We start from the raw sequence: 16,039 nt of genomic DNA on the forward strand, positions 1-16,039 counted from the left end.
TCATCAATCAACTGAAGTATTTCATCTATTACCAATGGTTTCTTCGCAGCTACCTTCTTTGTACCTGTATTTTCCTTCCCAACTTCTGTGATGGCCCTTTTTAGAGATATCCATTCCTCTTCAACTGTACTGCCTACTACGCTATTCCTCATTGCTGTATCTATAGCGTTAGAGAACTTCAAACGTATCTCGTCATTCCTTAGTACTTCCGTATCCCACTTCTTTGCGTATTGATTCTTCCTGACTAATGTCTTGAACTTCAGCCTACTCTTCATCACTACTATATTATGATCTGAGTCTAATTCTGCTCCTGGGTACGCCTTACAATCCAGTATCTGATTTCGGAATCTCTGTCTGACCATGATGTAATCTAATTGAAATCTTCCCGTATCTCCCGGCCTTTTCCAAGTATACCTCCTCCTCTTGTGATTCTTGAACAGGGTATACGCTATTACTAGCTGAAACTTGTTACAGAACTCAATTAGTCATTCTCCTCTTTCATTCCTTGTCCCAAGCCCATATTCTCCTGTAACCTTTTCTTCTACTCCTTCCCCTACAACTGCATTCCAGTCGCTCATGACTATTAGATTTTTGTCCCCCTTTACATACTGCATTACCCTTTCAATATCCTCATACGCTTTCTCTATCTGTTCATCTTCAGCTTGCGACGTCGTCATGTATACCTGAACTATCGTTGTCGGTGTTGATCTGCTGTCGATTCTGATTAGAACAACCCGGTCACTGAACTGTTCACAGTAACACACCCTCTGCCCTACCTTCCTATTCATAACGAATCCTACACCTGTTATATCATTTTCTGCTGCTGTTGATATTACCCGATACTTATCTGACCAGAAATCCTTGTCTTCCTTCCACTTCACTGACCCCTACTATATCTAGATTGAGCCTTTGAATTTCCCTTTTCAGATTTTCTAGTTTCCCTACCACGTTCAAGCTTCTGACATTCCACGACCCGAATAGTAGAACGTTATCCTCTCGTAGATTATTCAATCTTTTTCGCATGGTAACCTCCCCCTTGGCAGTCCCGTCCCGGAGATCCGAATGGGGGTTATTCCGGAATCTTTTGCCAATGGAGAGATCATCATGACACTTCTTCAATTACAGGCCACGTGCCCTTTGGATACACGTTACGTGTTTTTAAAGCAGTGGTTTCCGTTGCATTCTGCATCCTCATGTCGTTGATCATTGCTGATTCTTCCGCCTTTAGGCGCAATTTCCCACTCCTAGGACAAGAGAGTGCCCTGAACCTCTATCCGCTCCTCCGCCCTCTTTGACAGGGCCGTTGGCAGAATGAGGCTGACTTCCTATGCCGGAAGTCTTCGGCCGCCAATGCTGATTATTTAACAAAATTTACACAGTGGCAGGGATCGAACCCGTGACCGAAGACGTTTTGATTATGAATCAAAGACGCTACCCCTAGACCACGGGTCCCTAGAACTTAGAACTGTTTAAACCTAACTAACCTAAGGACATCACACACATCCATGCCCGAGGCAGGATTCGAAAATGCGACCGTAGCTCGGACGTCGAACAGCGGCCTAAATACCCTGGAAAGTGAGCGTGGTCTGGATTTCACGTGATAGCAGAGATTAACCTTGTCGAAGATAATAGATCATAGTACGTCAAAGATAAAAACTTCTCAGCGATTCTGTAGCACCACTGTCCATTTGTCGCTGAGTTTTATGGCTTCTTCTTTTCTATTAAAATTATCCCCATGTTTATATATTTCGATGGCTTCTCTATTTAGCCATGGATAATAGTTGGTTGTAGTACATTCAGATTCCGAAAATTTCACTACGTGATCACCTGACTGAAGAGCATGTTCCACCACGACTGACTTGTCTGTTTTCTCTAGTCGACAAAGACTTTTATGTTCCTTCAACCGTGTATTCACACGTCTCTTTGTAGTTCCAATGTAGACTTTACCAAACGTACACGGAATCTTGTATACACCACTTGCAGACAGAAGGGGACGTTTATCCTTAACGGAACGAAGTGCCTGGCCTATTTTCTTAGTTGGTCTGAAAATCGGTGGAACGTTATGTTTCCTTAAAATGTTCCCGATTTGAGCCGTTACTCAGAAGCTGAAACATCCTGTCGTGAAAGCCTTCAATGTATGAAGGAAAGATGAAATAGAATTTATAACGTCATTGAAGAGTAAAACCACCAGTGAATATGATGGAATATCAAGTAGGATTATGAAGATCAGTGCACCACATATTAGTTGTGCACTCAGTCACTTTGAAACTTCTTTAGTAAAAGTTTTACTGAAACTACTGAGGGAAACTGAATGCAAGTGAACCTACTTTCTCTTTATTTCTTCTTACCATGTCAACATTGACCCACAATGTTCTAGCGCAAAGCAATCTGACTGCTCAAAAAAGGGATAACCTGACTTCAAATAATTAATTCAAAAGATCGGCCCTGACTAAAAAGAAATCTTAACAATAACCTATACATTTCATTAAGCATTTGCCTCACAATAATCTTCATTATGCGAACTACTGCGGCGATACTGCCGGCTAAATAAAACATTCTTACTACCCAAGTCACTAACTACTAATGGGATGAGGTTAGCAAAGGAAGGATTTTGTTGCTAACCAAATAATATATTTTTTACCTTTAATAATGTGACATCCAGTTCAGACACGAGTATAAATCGTCACTGACATCTAGTACAACGTTATATAATCAAGAATAATATTCAATCTCCGGGTCTAACATGTACAGATCGTTAGCCTACGCTAAAACTTCAGACCTCTACCTTGCATCAATGTTAACTTCTCACATCTAACATCCATCACTGCTGGCCGTTCACCTCCAACTGTCCAACGGGACTTCCGTCACTGCTGGCGACTAATTTCCAGGTGCCCATCACTACTGGTTATTAAGTTCCAACAACGAGTCCGACCAGCCACAGAGTCTGTTACAAAGAAAGCGCAGTCAGAGATCCAATGCAAAGCGCTACAACCTTTTCAGTGTGTCTTATAGGTGTGAACAATTGTCTAAGAGATTAAAATACTTGTTAGTGAGAGAGAATGTAGACAGTTAACAATCACAAAAAACTTCATACTATCGGTAGCCACAGCTGTCGAAATACATAATGATAAATGAAGAACAGCAACAGCTGTGAAGTGATCCTTCATTAAGCCGACTGTTTTCACAGTTTTCAGCTGCATCCTCAAACATACATCTGAGTTAAAAATGGGGAAAAACATCATAAGCAAATATCGTCTGTACTCCAAGTAGTAACTTAGTACTCACAATCAGCCCACACCAGAACTTAATGGACACTTCAACATTCTCAGTTAAAATAAAATAAAGCGTCCATCGAAAGAACTGTAGTCAGGTAACAAATTCGGCAGAACGATGTAGTCGACCACCCAAAATGGCAAGGATTTCTACCATAAAAACCAAGTAAACTCACAGGGTACACTCTAATGGTAGTACCAAATGGTGGTACGCAGGCAGGAAAACAGATGCGATAACAACCACATTATAACAGAAACCGTAAAATATAAAGAAAACAGAGCACTCGTAGCCAATAAAGGCAGGTGGGGGAAGTAAGTATATAGAAACAGACAAATCAAAAAAATATGGGATAGAGAAACTTGGGTAGCGTCCTTACGTACCACAAGAAGTGGGACAATATGAGGTGGACAGAGAAAGAATGAAGGAAGAGATGGACTAATAGGAGACAAATAAATACATATCCGGGCAACTCGGATAGGCTCATACAAAACTTGCGGAATCTACGAAGCTCTTTATTTCTGTGTGGCCATACAACGAATCTGACGGCTATACAGCAAAGCCAATAAGGTATTAGTGAAGTTAATACCCGTTGTTCTAAATGTTCAGTAAAAATATCACCTGTTAGTGGTGACAAACATGAACCCATAGCAACGCCATTAGACCGGTCATTTACCTCTCCTTTGTACTTGAACCACCTCGATCGCAGATGTAATTCGATCAGGTCATACAAATCAGGAGCAACATTCTGTCCTATGTTCTCCATAGTATCTGCTATTTTATGTTAGTAAATAAATACTTACGTCGAAATTACGGGTATGTCACTCTTGGTTATCGTCACCGCATATGGATTTCTAAAATGTGTTTAGAATCTTTCACAAGAGTATTTGTTTTTCCAACTAGATGTCTCACTTTCCCCGGTAAATCACGTGCTAAGAAAATTACTTGTACTGGGTAGAGGGAATATTTTACATTGTTATGGAAACGTGTGTAAGTAAAGGAAAGACAGGCCCTGTACTCCTCTCGAATACAGCGCAGATGGTGCTGCTCTCTGTAACTGAACGTCCGTGTTTTGTTCACAGAGAGACTCGCGTCTCCTCCCACGCAGTGGCCAGTGCGTCAAGACGCGGCCGTAGACGGCGCCCCGGCGGGCAGCGCGGCCGCCGTAGACCGCAGGGGGGTGGGGGTGGGCCTCTCCCCGCCCGCTCCGGCTCCCGCCCCCGCGACAACTGCCGCCCCCGGGCTCTCAGGCGCCTTGCAAGGTACGCCACTCTCACTCCTCTTTCCTATCGAGGTTTTGTCACTATCACTGTTCACTCTATTTGGATGTCACAGATAGCAGATTGGTGCCCAAACGAATTATTTATGTTCCTATAATCCATATTTTTATGATTGTTGATGTCCCAATTATTGTCAGGTATGAGCCTACCACAAGTGTTTTCCTTGTGCTTTCCATCCTCTAGATAGGACAGTTCGTTGGAGAAATGATCCACTATTAAGTGAACTGGTTGTGAGGCAGCATTCCAGTCCGGAATAGTTTGGAACGTTTTTCTATTTTTGTCGTTTGCCTTACAACCGGGGGAGATCTCTCAGAATAGCTTAGTCAGAACTGGGTGGTGGGAACTACAAGGGCTACTCGCAAAGTAATCCGACGGGTGGCGGCAAGGAAACCACAGTGAAAATTAAAAAAAATGCTATTTTTGCTACACTTTCCCCCTACTTCTCTACAAAGTCGCCACTCCGACTTGGACATTTGTTGTAGAGTTGTACTAATTTTCCAACAACCTCGTCATAGAAAACAGCCCCCTCCGCTTTCTGCCACTTCTATACGCTGGTTTGCTGTTCGTCGCCTGTGCCAAAATTTTGTCTTCATAGCCAGTGTTTCATGTGATCTGAAATGAACATCGGAGGGAGTCAAGTCTGGGCTGTATGGTAACCTCTTCCGATCGAAAACGCTGCAGGGGCGTCCTCATTGCGCCTGGAGTGTATGGCCAAGAGAAGAAGGAAATGCATGACAGGCACGTTATGTGGGGTTGCACGAAATCAGGTCAAACCTCACAGCAGGCACGCATATTTGGTGGGAGGCGCTTTTGTTCGAGGCATCTTTCCATGCTCATTGAGTGTTCAGAACTGAAAAGAGCGATGTAACGCGATCGACAGGCATACTAGAGACACTGCCTAACTCATCAGTGTAAATTTTCATCAGATTTTAACTGCTGTTTCCACTACGCGACCTATTGGAACCTACTTTCCGACTAGCTCTCGTATTTTTGACATTATAAATGATAATATGTAGTACTGTATGCTACGGTTGTCATGCTTAGTGTTCTAGTGGCAAAGCTCTCGCCGGGAAATCAAACAGTCGCTGAATCACATTCCAGCTGGAGCGGAGACATTTGAACTGCCTTTGATCTAATGTGGAGAGTGAGGAACCGTCAGGAACGACAAGTGGTTCCACGTGAATTCTACATTAAACTGTAGATTCCCTGTTTACTGTAGGATATCTGAGATAGATTGGAGAAACGTATGCCACCAAAGTGGCGTCCAAGAGAACGACTTGCACTTGGTCATTGAGCAACATGATATCACCGGCAGTTGTTATAAATATTCATTAATAAGTGGCTAGTTTCGTTCAAGGACCACTTTCCAATTTTCTAATACAAACGTCATGAATTAAGAGAGTGCCTGTTTATTTTGAAATATAACTTTTGCTGTTAACTTATGCTATAACCACAAGCTTCTCTCATTTTTCCTACGCTTTCAGTATGTGAGATTTTTCTTAGGATATTTGAAGTTTATTGAGTCGCCTGGAAAACTGATATGCTAACCTGTTATATCGAGGGGGCAGTGTGGCGAAGAAAGAACCGTGGTGTGTCTCCTTGAATGTATGGATGTGAGAATTGATTGACAAATAAAAATTGCCATGCAACTTTTGGAACAATTTCAACCGAACATCGGGCGTATATAAAGGCTCAGAGGGCTATAGACACGGGTTCACAGGTAGATGCTGAGTTTCTTGACTTCCGCAAGGCGTTCGATACAGTTCCCCACAGTCGTTTAATGAACAAAGTAAGAGCATATGGACTATCAGACCAATTGTGTAATTGGATTGAAGAGTTCCTAGATAACAGGACGCAGCGTGTCATTCTCAATGGAGAGAAGTCTCCCGAAGTGGGAGTGATTTCGGGTGTGCCATGGGGTACTGTCGTGGGACCGTTGCTATTCACAATATACATAAATGACCTTGTGGATGACTTCGGAAGTTCACTGAGGCTTTTTGCGGATGATGCTGTGGTATATCGAGAGGTTGTAACACTGGAAAATTGTACTGAAATGCAGGAGGATCTGCAGCTAATTGACGCATGGTGCAGGGAATGGCAATTGAATCTCAATGTAGACAAGTGTAATGTGATGCGAATACATAGAAAGATAGATCCCTTATCGTTTAGTTACAATATAGCAGGTGAGCAACTGGAGGCAGTTAATTCCATAAATTACCTGGGAGTGATTTAAAATGGAATGATCGTATAAAGTTGATCGTTGGTAAAGCAGATGCCAGACTGAGATTCATTGTAAGAATCCTAAGGAAATGCAATCCGAAAACAAAGGAAGTAGATTACAGTACGTTTGTTCGCCCACAGCTTGAATACTGCTCAGCAGTGTGGGATCCGTACCAGATAGGGTTGATAGAAGAGATAGAGAAGATCCAATGGAGAGCAGCGCGCTTCGTTACAGAATCATTTAGTAACCGCGAAAGCGTTACGGAGATGATAAACTCCAGTGGAAGACTGTGCAGGAGAGACGCTCAGTAGCTCGGTAGGGGCTTTTGTTGAAGTTTCGAGAACATACCTTCACCGAAGAGTCAAGCAGTATATTGCTACTTCCTACGTATATCTCGCGAAGAGACCATGAGGATAAAATCAGAGAGATTAGAGCCCACACAGAAGCATATCGACAATCCTTCTTTCCACGAACAATACGAGACTGGAATAGAAGGGAGATCCGATATGGGTACCCAAGGTACCCTCCGCCACACACCGTCAGGTGGCTTGCGGGGTATGGATATAGATGTAGATGTAGATGTAGGTAAATGTGATATTTGTGTAAGGCTCTGCTAGCTCTAGTAGGGGCACAGGTGTTAAAAAGAAGGTGTAACCTTTAAGCAAGACACTGAAATAAGTGGAGAAATTTGAAATTGACATTGCATGTTTATGATCTATTGCCTGGCATGTTTCGGAGATGAGAGGAAATGGTAATATGTGAAGCCCAGCTGTGTAGTGCCTGAAATAATTGTTACAAAATTTACTACATGTATGAGTTAGTGTATCGAAAAGCACTATTTTCGTTAAGATTCGCACTTAGTGTCGCATTTAAAAGGGTATCGGATGTTTTTATACATACTGTGCAGTCAACTACTGGATTAAATCATTTGCACAATTTATAACAGATTTTATCATTCGTATACTGAATTTTTGCTGTTGAAAATGTAACGCAAAAATCTCAGCAACAACAAATTATTACTGTAGAGCAGTCAAATTTCGCGAATACATTGGTCTGGGTAACATTTTTAAGCGATTAACATCGTAAAATCACATGTCAATGTAAGCGCGAGAAAAACCACTGCATCTATGTAAATCTGGTAAATTAAAAACGGTGTAAACACATGATTGTTCAATGCAAGTATGCAGATGGGGATGCATTATGTTGCACAAGTGCCGGACGTCATTTTGTGGGATGGAGTTCCAAGCCTGTAGCACTTGGTCGATCAATACAGGAACGGTTAATGCTGTTTGTGGATGACTCAGGAGTTGTCGCCCGATGATGTCCCATATGTACTCAGTTGGAGCCAGGTCTGGCGATCGAATAGATGTAGACACTCTGTCTACATCTACGTGATTACTCTCCTATTCCTGATAAAGTGCCTGGCAGAGTGTTCAAAGAACCACCTTCAAGCTGTCTCTCTACCGTTCCGCTCTCGAACGGCGAGCGGGAAGAACGTGCACTTAAATTTTTCTGTGCGAGCTCTGATTTCTCTTATTTTATCGTAATGATCATTTCTCCCTATGCAGGTGGGTACCAACAGAATGTTTTCGCAGTCGGGGGACAAGACTGGTGATTGAAATTTCATGAAAAGATACCATCGCAACGAAAACCGCCTTTGTTGTTAATGATAGCCACTCCAATTCACGTATCATGTCTCGGGCACTAACTCCCCTGTTTCGCGATAGTACAAAATGAGCTGCCCTTCTTCGTACTTTCTCTATGGCATCCGCCAATCCCACCTGATGCGGATCCCACACCGCACAGCAATACTCCAGAATAGTGCGGACAAGCGTGGTGTAACTAGTCTCTTTAGTAGACCTGTTACACCTTGTAAGTGTTCTGCCAATGAATCGCTGTCTTTGGTTTGCTCTACCCACTACATTATTCTTGTGATCGTTCCAATTTAGGTTATTTGTAATTGTAATTCCTAAGTATTTAGTTGCCTTCATATGTCTGTGACTTATCACGTAATCGAAATTTAGCGGATTTCTTTTACTTCTCATTTGAATAACTTCACACTTTTCTTTATTCAGGGTCAATTGTCATTTTTCGTACCATGCAGATATCTGGTCTAAATCATTTTGCAATTCGTTTTGGTCATCTGATGACTTCACAAGACAGTAAATGACAGCGTCATCTGCAAACAATCTTAGAGGACTACTCAGATTCTCTCCTATGTCGTTAATATATATCAGGAACAATGGAAGGCCTATAACACTTTCTTGGGGAACGCCGGATATTACATCTGATTTGCTCGATAACTTTACATCACTTACTACGAACTGTGGCCTATCTGACAGGAAATCACGAATCCAGTCGCACAGCTTAGGCCATATTCCATAGTCACGCAGTTTGGTTAGAAGACGCTTGTGAGGAACGGTGCTGAAAGCCTTCTGGAAGGGACCAACTTGACATCCCCTGTAGATAGCTCTCACTACTTCATGAGTATAAAGAGCTAGTTGTGTTTCACAAGAAAGATATTTCTGAATCCGTGATGACTATTTGTTGATAAATCGGTTTCTTCCAGGTACTTCATAATGTTTGACCACAATATATGTTCCAAAACCCTACTGAAAATCGACGTTAGTGATATGGGCCTGTAATTCAACGGCTTACTCCCAATTCCCTTTTTGGGTATTGGTGTGACTTGAGCAATTTTGTAGTCTGTAGGTACGGATCTTTCTGTGAGGGGTGGTTGTATATAATTGCTAAATATGGAGCTACTGTATCAGCATACTCGGAGAGGAACCTAATTGGTATACAATCTGGACCTGAGGGCTTGTCTTTATTAGGTAATTTGAGCTGCTTTGCTACACCGAGAATATCTACTTCTATGTTTCTCATCTTGGCAGTTGTTCTTGAGTATGTAGGGTTATAAGAGGAGTATGTTGGCGCGCGTTATGCTGTTGGAGAACACCCTCTGTAATGCTGTTCAGTACGGCCGCTCTGCAGGTCGAATCACCAGACTGATGTACAAATTTGCTGTCAGAATGCTTGGTATAACCAAGAGAGTCCAACTTCTGTCATACGAAATCGCACTCCAGGTGATAATTCCAGGTGTAGGTCCGCGGCGTCCAGTACGCAGACAGGTCGGTTGCAGATCCTCGAGTGGCCTCCTTCTAAGCGACAGACGACTATCACTGGCACCGAGGCGGAATCGGCTTTCATCAGAAAGCACAACAGACCTCCACCCAGCCCTCCAAAGAGATTCCGCTTGACACCACTGAAATCGTAAATGTCTGTGGCTTTGGGACGTTGAAGAGCACGCTTCAAGGTTCCTGGCTCGGGATGACCTTGAAGTAACCGATTTTTAACAGTTCGTTATGTCACTGTAGCACCAATTGCTGTAAAATTCTCTGCTGCAGATGCAGTACGATGCGCAAGAGCCATACGCCGAAGACGATAGTATCCCCCACGTGGCCGTTCGGAGCCAGACTCTTTGCGACAGTTCGTTCTTGTGACTAATGCTGTCAGCAATCATGTACAGTGGCTACATTCCTGCCAAATGTTTCCACAGTATCACAGAATGGACATCCAGTTTCTCGCCGCATTATTACTCCTCTTAAACTCTGTTAAGTGTTGATAATGGCGTCTTTCTCCCCTTAAAGGCATTCTTGATTAACATAGCTAATCAAGACCAATCTCAAAAGCAACTAAAGCTCACGATCGTTACAGTGCGTATTTAAAGCAGAGCTGATTTGCAATCCTATCTACATCTACATCTACATTTACATCCATACTCCGGAAGCCACCTGACGGTGTGTGGCGGAGGGTACCTTGAGTACCTCTATCGGTTCTCCCTTCTATTCCAGTCTCGTATTGTTCGTGGAAAGAAGGATTGTCGGTATGCCTCTGTGTGGGCTCTAATCTCTCTGATTTTATCCTCATGGTCTCTTCGCGAGATATGCTTAGGAGGCAGCAATATACTGCTTGACTCCTCGCTGAAGGTTTGTTCTCGAAACTTCAACAAAAGCTCGTACCGAGCTACTGAGCGTCTCTCCTGCAGAGTCTTCCACTGGAGTTTACCTATCATCTCCGTAAAGCTTTCGCGATTACTAAATGATCCTGTAACGAAGCGCGCTGCTCTCCGTTGGATCTTCTCTCTCTCTTCTATCAACCCTATCTGGTACGGATCCCACACTGCTGAGTAGTATTCAAGCAGTGGGCGAAAAAGCGTACTGTAATCTACTTCCTTTGTTTTCGGATTGCATTTCCTTAGGATTCTTCCAATGAATCTGAGTCTGGCATCTGCTTTACCAACGATCAACTTTATATGATCATTCCATTTTAAATCACTCCCAGGTAATTTATGGAATTAACTGCCTCCAGTTACTCACCTGCTATATTGTAGCTAAATGTTAAGGGATCTTTCTTTCTATGTATTCGCAGCACATTACACTTGTCTACATTGAGATTCAGTTGCTATTCCCTGCACCATGCGTCAATTCGCTGCAGATCCTCCTGCATTTCAGTACAATTTTCCATTGTTACAACCTCTCGATATGCCACAGCATCATCCGCAAAAAGCCTCAGTGAACTTCCGATGTCATCCACAAGGTCATTATAGTGGCGCTACTAGTGCCATTCTTAAGCAACTGGCCCGAAATTTGAACAGACATCAACTTTCACATGTAAAAATACGCCAACGAACTTCCGTTTATGTCGCACTACCCCTTCTTGGTGTTGCAATCTTTTTTCCCTTAAGTGTAAGTGGTGTACTGCATTTGTACACTATGAACAGATTTCATTCCCTGTCTTGTCTAATGTAAGACTGGGATAAATAACAAGGCAACATCTCTTAATGTAACATTTACAATGAAAGTGAAATGTCCATGGCCTTTCGATTTTAATCCTACGAAGATGAAATTTTTCTAAGAATGTTTGATCAGACATTGGGCGTATTGCAACCCTATACTTATAAGATTTCGAAATACTCTGTCTGAGATCTTCAACTTTTGTAGTCCTGTCTTCCTCAGTTGTGTATAATATTACGGTATATTGATAATTTTTACTTGTGGACCGTCTGCCAGCAACTAAATAAAACACCATTTTAGTGCCATATGCGTTTCGCCTTTATTTTCTGCTAGGCCTAATGCGTGGCCTGTAATATGTACATATATTTGCTATTTAATTTACATTTGGTGACTGCACCTATAGGGTACAAACAGTTCTGGTGGTTGGTATTTCCTATTAAGTAGTAATGTTTTGAACTGTACTTACAGATTGCTTGGACGGTTTCCTACATATTACGCTCCTGTTGCATTTTTGGTGTTGTTCTTCTTCTTACAAATGCCAATTTGCGGTTTTTTCCCACATTTCACAGCACTATAAACTGAACACTTGTTTCGATGCAATGTTCTTGCCAAAGATCGAATGTTATTCCCAAACAAATACAGCCCAACAATATATATACATCACACACCAAAACACACACACACACACACACAAATGCATACACGAACAGATCACAACTGATCACAGATACTTCAGTAATTACACTCGACAATTTTGCATCGAAACAAGTGTTCAGTTCATAGCGGTGTAAAATGTGGGAAAAAAACCGAAAACTGACATTTCTAAGAAGACGAACAACACCAAAAATGCAACAGGAGGGTAATATGTAGGAAATCGTCCACGCAGCCTGTAACTGCAATTCAAAACATTAGTACTTAAGGGGCTCCGGAAAGGCTCAAAATCATGAAAAGTTCAATTTTTTACTTTTTTGCGTTTTCTGAATCTGCAGACTGTTACCTTTTAAAAGGTATATAATTTATTCAATTCCGAAGACTAGAACTATTTTTAAATTTTTTTTGAAATGTGTTCTACATGGGCGTGACCCACTGTGGCGCTGTTAAACTGCTGTCAAATGGTGTTATTATTAACGTCCGTGTTAATCAGGTACATTTTAGTGATGTGAGATAAAGTATGTGTTGTGGCTTACCTGTGATGTTTCAATATATATCGCTGGTGTGATTGTCGATTGTTTCATGTTTATTTACTCTGTCGTTATCTCGAAAATATTCATAATTAATTCTGTTTCTTGAGTCTCTGTTTTGTTGAAGTATAATAATGAGTAAAAGTAAAGTAATGAGAAATCCTCTGAAGGCTTTTAAGAAAAGGAGAAATGTTGGAAAGCCAAATATGGGAATTAAGATAGGTTCTAACATGGTACGAGCGATGCTTGCTTTAGACAAGGAACGCCTTCGGGCTGCAGACAGGGCTGTAAAGAGTCTAGAAATACAAGCAAGAGTAAACAGGAGGAGGAACAAGAGGAAGCTGGAGGAGGAGTTTGCAGAGGATGAAGATAATCCATCCTATGGACCTGGAATGCGCTAAAAAGTTAATCCAATCTTTGTCGCTCGATTCCCAAAACTTTTATTTTCTCATACTAATTACATGTTTTCTAAGGATCTTCCAAACATATTTGTTTCAAACTTTCAGTAAATGTTACACAGTACCTTCTACATAATTTAACACAGCCTTTTTCCAAAAAACTGTATATTTTTGAATATATAAATAAAAAATTGCAAAAAAATGTTGTGAATTTTCATTACAATTGAAAAAAAAATCTTTAATAACTGAACTAAATTTTTGTAAAATCCCTGTGTTAAGTTGTAGCCCATATTCCAATAAATAATCTGTAAAAAGTTCAACTTCCTACCTCAAATACTTTGTGAGGAAATATGTAATTTATAAGCGTTATTTTAACATTGCAAGTATAGGGCGTTCCGGAGCCCCTTAATATGAAATAGCAACCACCAGAACTGTTTATAACCTGTAGGTGCAGTGAGCAAAATGTAAATTAAATAGCAAACTTATGTACATATTCCAGGCCACTGAAGATGCCTTGAAGAAAATTAAGGCGAAACGCGTATGGCACTAAAATTGTGTTTTATTCAGTTGCTGTCAGACGGTCCATAAGTAAAAATTGTCAATATACTATGTCTGAGGCCTATTAAATACTGAGATATTACGAGAAATGGTTGCTGCTATCTAGCGCGATTCCTCTTTCCCCTTTGATTATGCAGCACTGTGGAGAAGAATTGTAAGCTCTGTGATTTATGCCTTGAGTCTGACGAGAAAGGAAACGAGGGTAGGGAGAGTAGTTAATCGCAGGCGTCGCTCGCGCTAGGGCGGGGCTCCGCTAGCGGCACCTCTTCACTCGTTTAGCTTCCAGGTCGCTCTGACCCAGTAAACTCAGCAGGACGAAGAATTATCGCTGACCCTCGGAGGCACTGAAGGAACAATAGCACTCGGAAGCAATTTGTTTGAAAAGAGAATTACTGCTCCATGCGACTTCCGGTTGAATCCGGTAATATAAATTAAGCTCTTATTCCGGGAAGAGCTGTTTGAAAGGTCACTTGAGACGACACTACCATCTTATAGAATTCGGAATGCAGAATTTGCACTTCTGAAGAGGGCTTACCAGGTACCCGTCTCATCTCGCCAACGATGTACGATTCCGGATCAGTCTTCGAATAGCACAAGTGTACGTTTCTAGTGAGGTTTATTTACTACTTTGAATCCATTCCCATTAACTGTCATACATTATAACAACCTGATGATACAGGGTTATTACAAATGATTGAAGCGATTTCACAGTTCTACAATAACTTTATTATTTGAGATATTTTCAAAATGCTTTGCACACACATACAAAATCTCAAAAAGTTTTTTTAGGCATTCACAAATGTTCGATATGGGCCCCTTTAGTGATTCGGCAGACATCAAGCCGATAATCAAGTTCCTCCCACACTCGGCGCAGCATGTCCCCATCAATGAGTTCGAAAGCATCGATGATGCGAGCTCGCAGTTCTGGCACGTTTCTTGGTAGAGGAGGTTTAAACACTGAATCTTTCACATAACCCACAGAAAGAAATCGCATGGGGTTAAGTCGGGAGGCGTGAAGGCCATGACATGAATAGCTGATCATGATCACAACCACGACCGATCCATCGGATTTCCAATCTCCTGTTTAAGAAATGCCGAACACCATGATGGAAGTGCGGTGGAGCACCATCCTGTTGAAAGTTGAAGTCGGCGCTGTCGGTCTCCAGTTGTGGCATGAGCCAATTTTCCGCGGGCTACGCGTGAAACTTGCACGCACGCGTTCAACCGTTTCTTCGCTCACTGCAGGCCGATCCGTTGATTTCCCCGTACAGAGGCATCCAGAAGCTTTAAACTGCGCATCCCATCGCCGAATGGAGTTAGCAGTTGGTGGATCTTTGTTGAACTTCATCCTAAAGTGTCGTTGCACTGTTATGACTGACTGATGTGAGTGCATTTCAAGCACGACATACGCTTTCTCGGCTCCTGTCGCCATTTTGTCTCACTGCGCTCTCGAGCGTTCTGACGGCAGAAACCTGTAGTGCGGCTTCAGCCGAACAAAACTTTATGAGTTTTTCTACGTATATGTAGTGTGTCGTGACCATGTGTCAATGAATGGAGCTACAGTGAATTTATGAAATCGATTCAATCATTTGTAATAGCCCTGTACGTTCCGTCCAATAGCAAGAGTGCACTAAGGATCCGCTCTATCATCGCTCCTATCTTTCTATTCACTATCACGGCTCAGTCACCTACAAGAACATCTTCTTTCGTCCATAATTTGCTGTATAATGCCAAGAGATGAATTTTTTTCTTTTCTTTCAGCTGCTTTTATTGATATTAATTATATACGCTATTCCCTGTCGAACCGTCCACCGGTGTACTGCCGGTCCATAACGTCCAACGGGCACAATATTTCGGCGATCAGACATCAGACGAACTGTTCGTCAGCGCACCTGACGATGGCGACATGTCTGATCGCCGAAATATTGTGCCCGTTGGACACTATGGACACGGGACACAAGAAAGCCACTACTGCAGAACTACACTGTTGAGGAGAAATTTCTGGAAACAATATCTAAAGTAAAACATTTACAACTAATGTTTTTGAGCGACATTCAGGGGAATTATCACATAAGACAAATAGCAGGAAAATGAGATGGTAGACTGAGATTTACAGGAAGAATCTTAAGGAACTGTAACTCATCCACGAAGGAAGTGAATAAGGCGCTTGTTTGATGGATTGTTACATACTGTTCTCCATTAGGGCATCCTTACCAGGTAGGACTGATAGAAGAGATGAGAGAAAATCCGTCTTAAAGCGGCACGTTTCCTCACATGATCGTTTATTTGACGCTAGAACGTTACTCAACTGTTCGACAAACTCCAGTGGGAAATG

At 42.0% G+C, this 16,039-nt stretch overlaps 1 protein-coding gene across 2 annotated transcripts in view; it reads left to right on the forward strand.

The window, feature by feature from the left end:
• LOC126094596 (lachesin) overlaps positions 1-16,039 on the forward strand; it is a 326,905-nt gene that overhangs the window by 287,769 nt on the left and 23,097 nt on the right. Inside the window, exon 8 of one of the 2 annotated variants that reach the window (XM_049909067.1) lies at positions 4,353-4,532. The exons of the other annotated variant lie outside the window; for it this stretch is intronic. Coding sequence (XP_049765024.1) covers positions 4,353-4,532 — 180 coding nt within the window. The remainder of the gene's footprint in view (positions 1-4,352; positions 4,533-16,039) is intronic. 2 annotated transcript variants of the gene reach the window in all.

Source organism: Schistocerca cancellata, chromosome 1, assembly GCF_023864275.1.
Source record: "Schistocerca cancellata isolate TAMUIC-IGC-003103 chromosome 1, iqSchCanc2.1, whole genome shotgun sequence".
Classification (NCBI taxonomy): domain Eukaryota; kingdom Metazoa; phylum Arthropoda; class Insecta; order Orthoptera; family Acrididae; genus Schistocerca; species Schistocerca cancellata.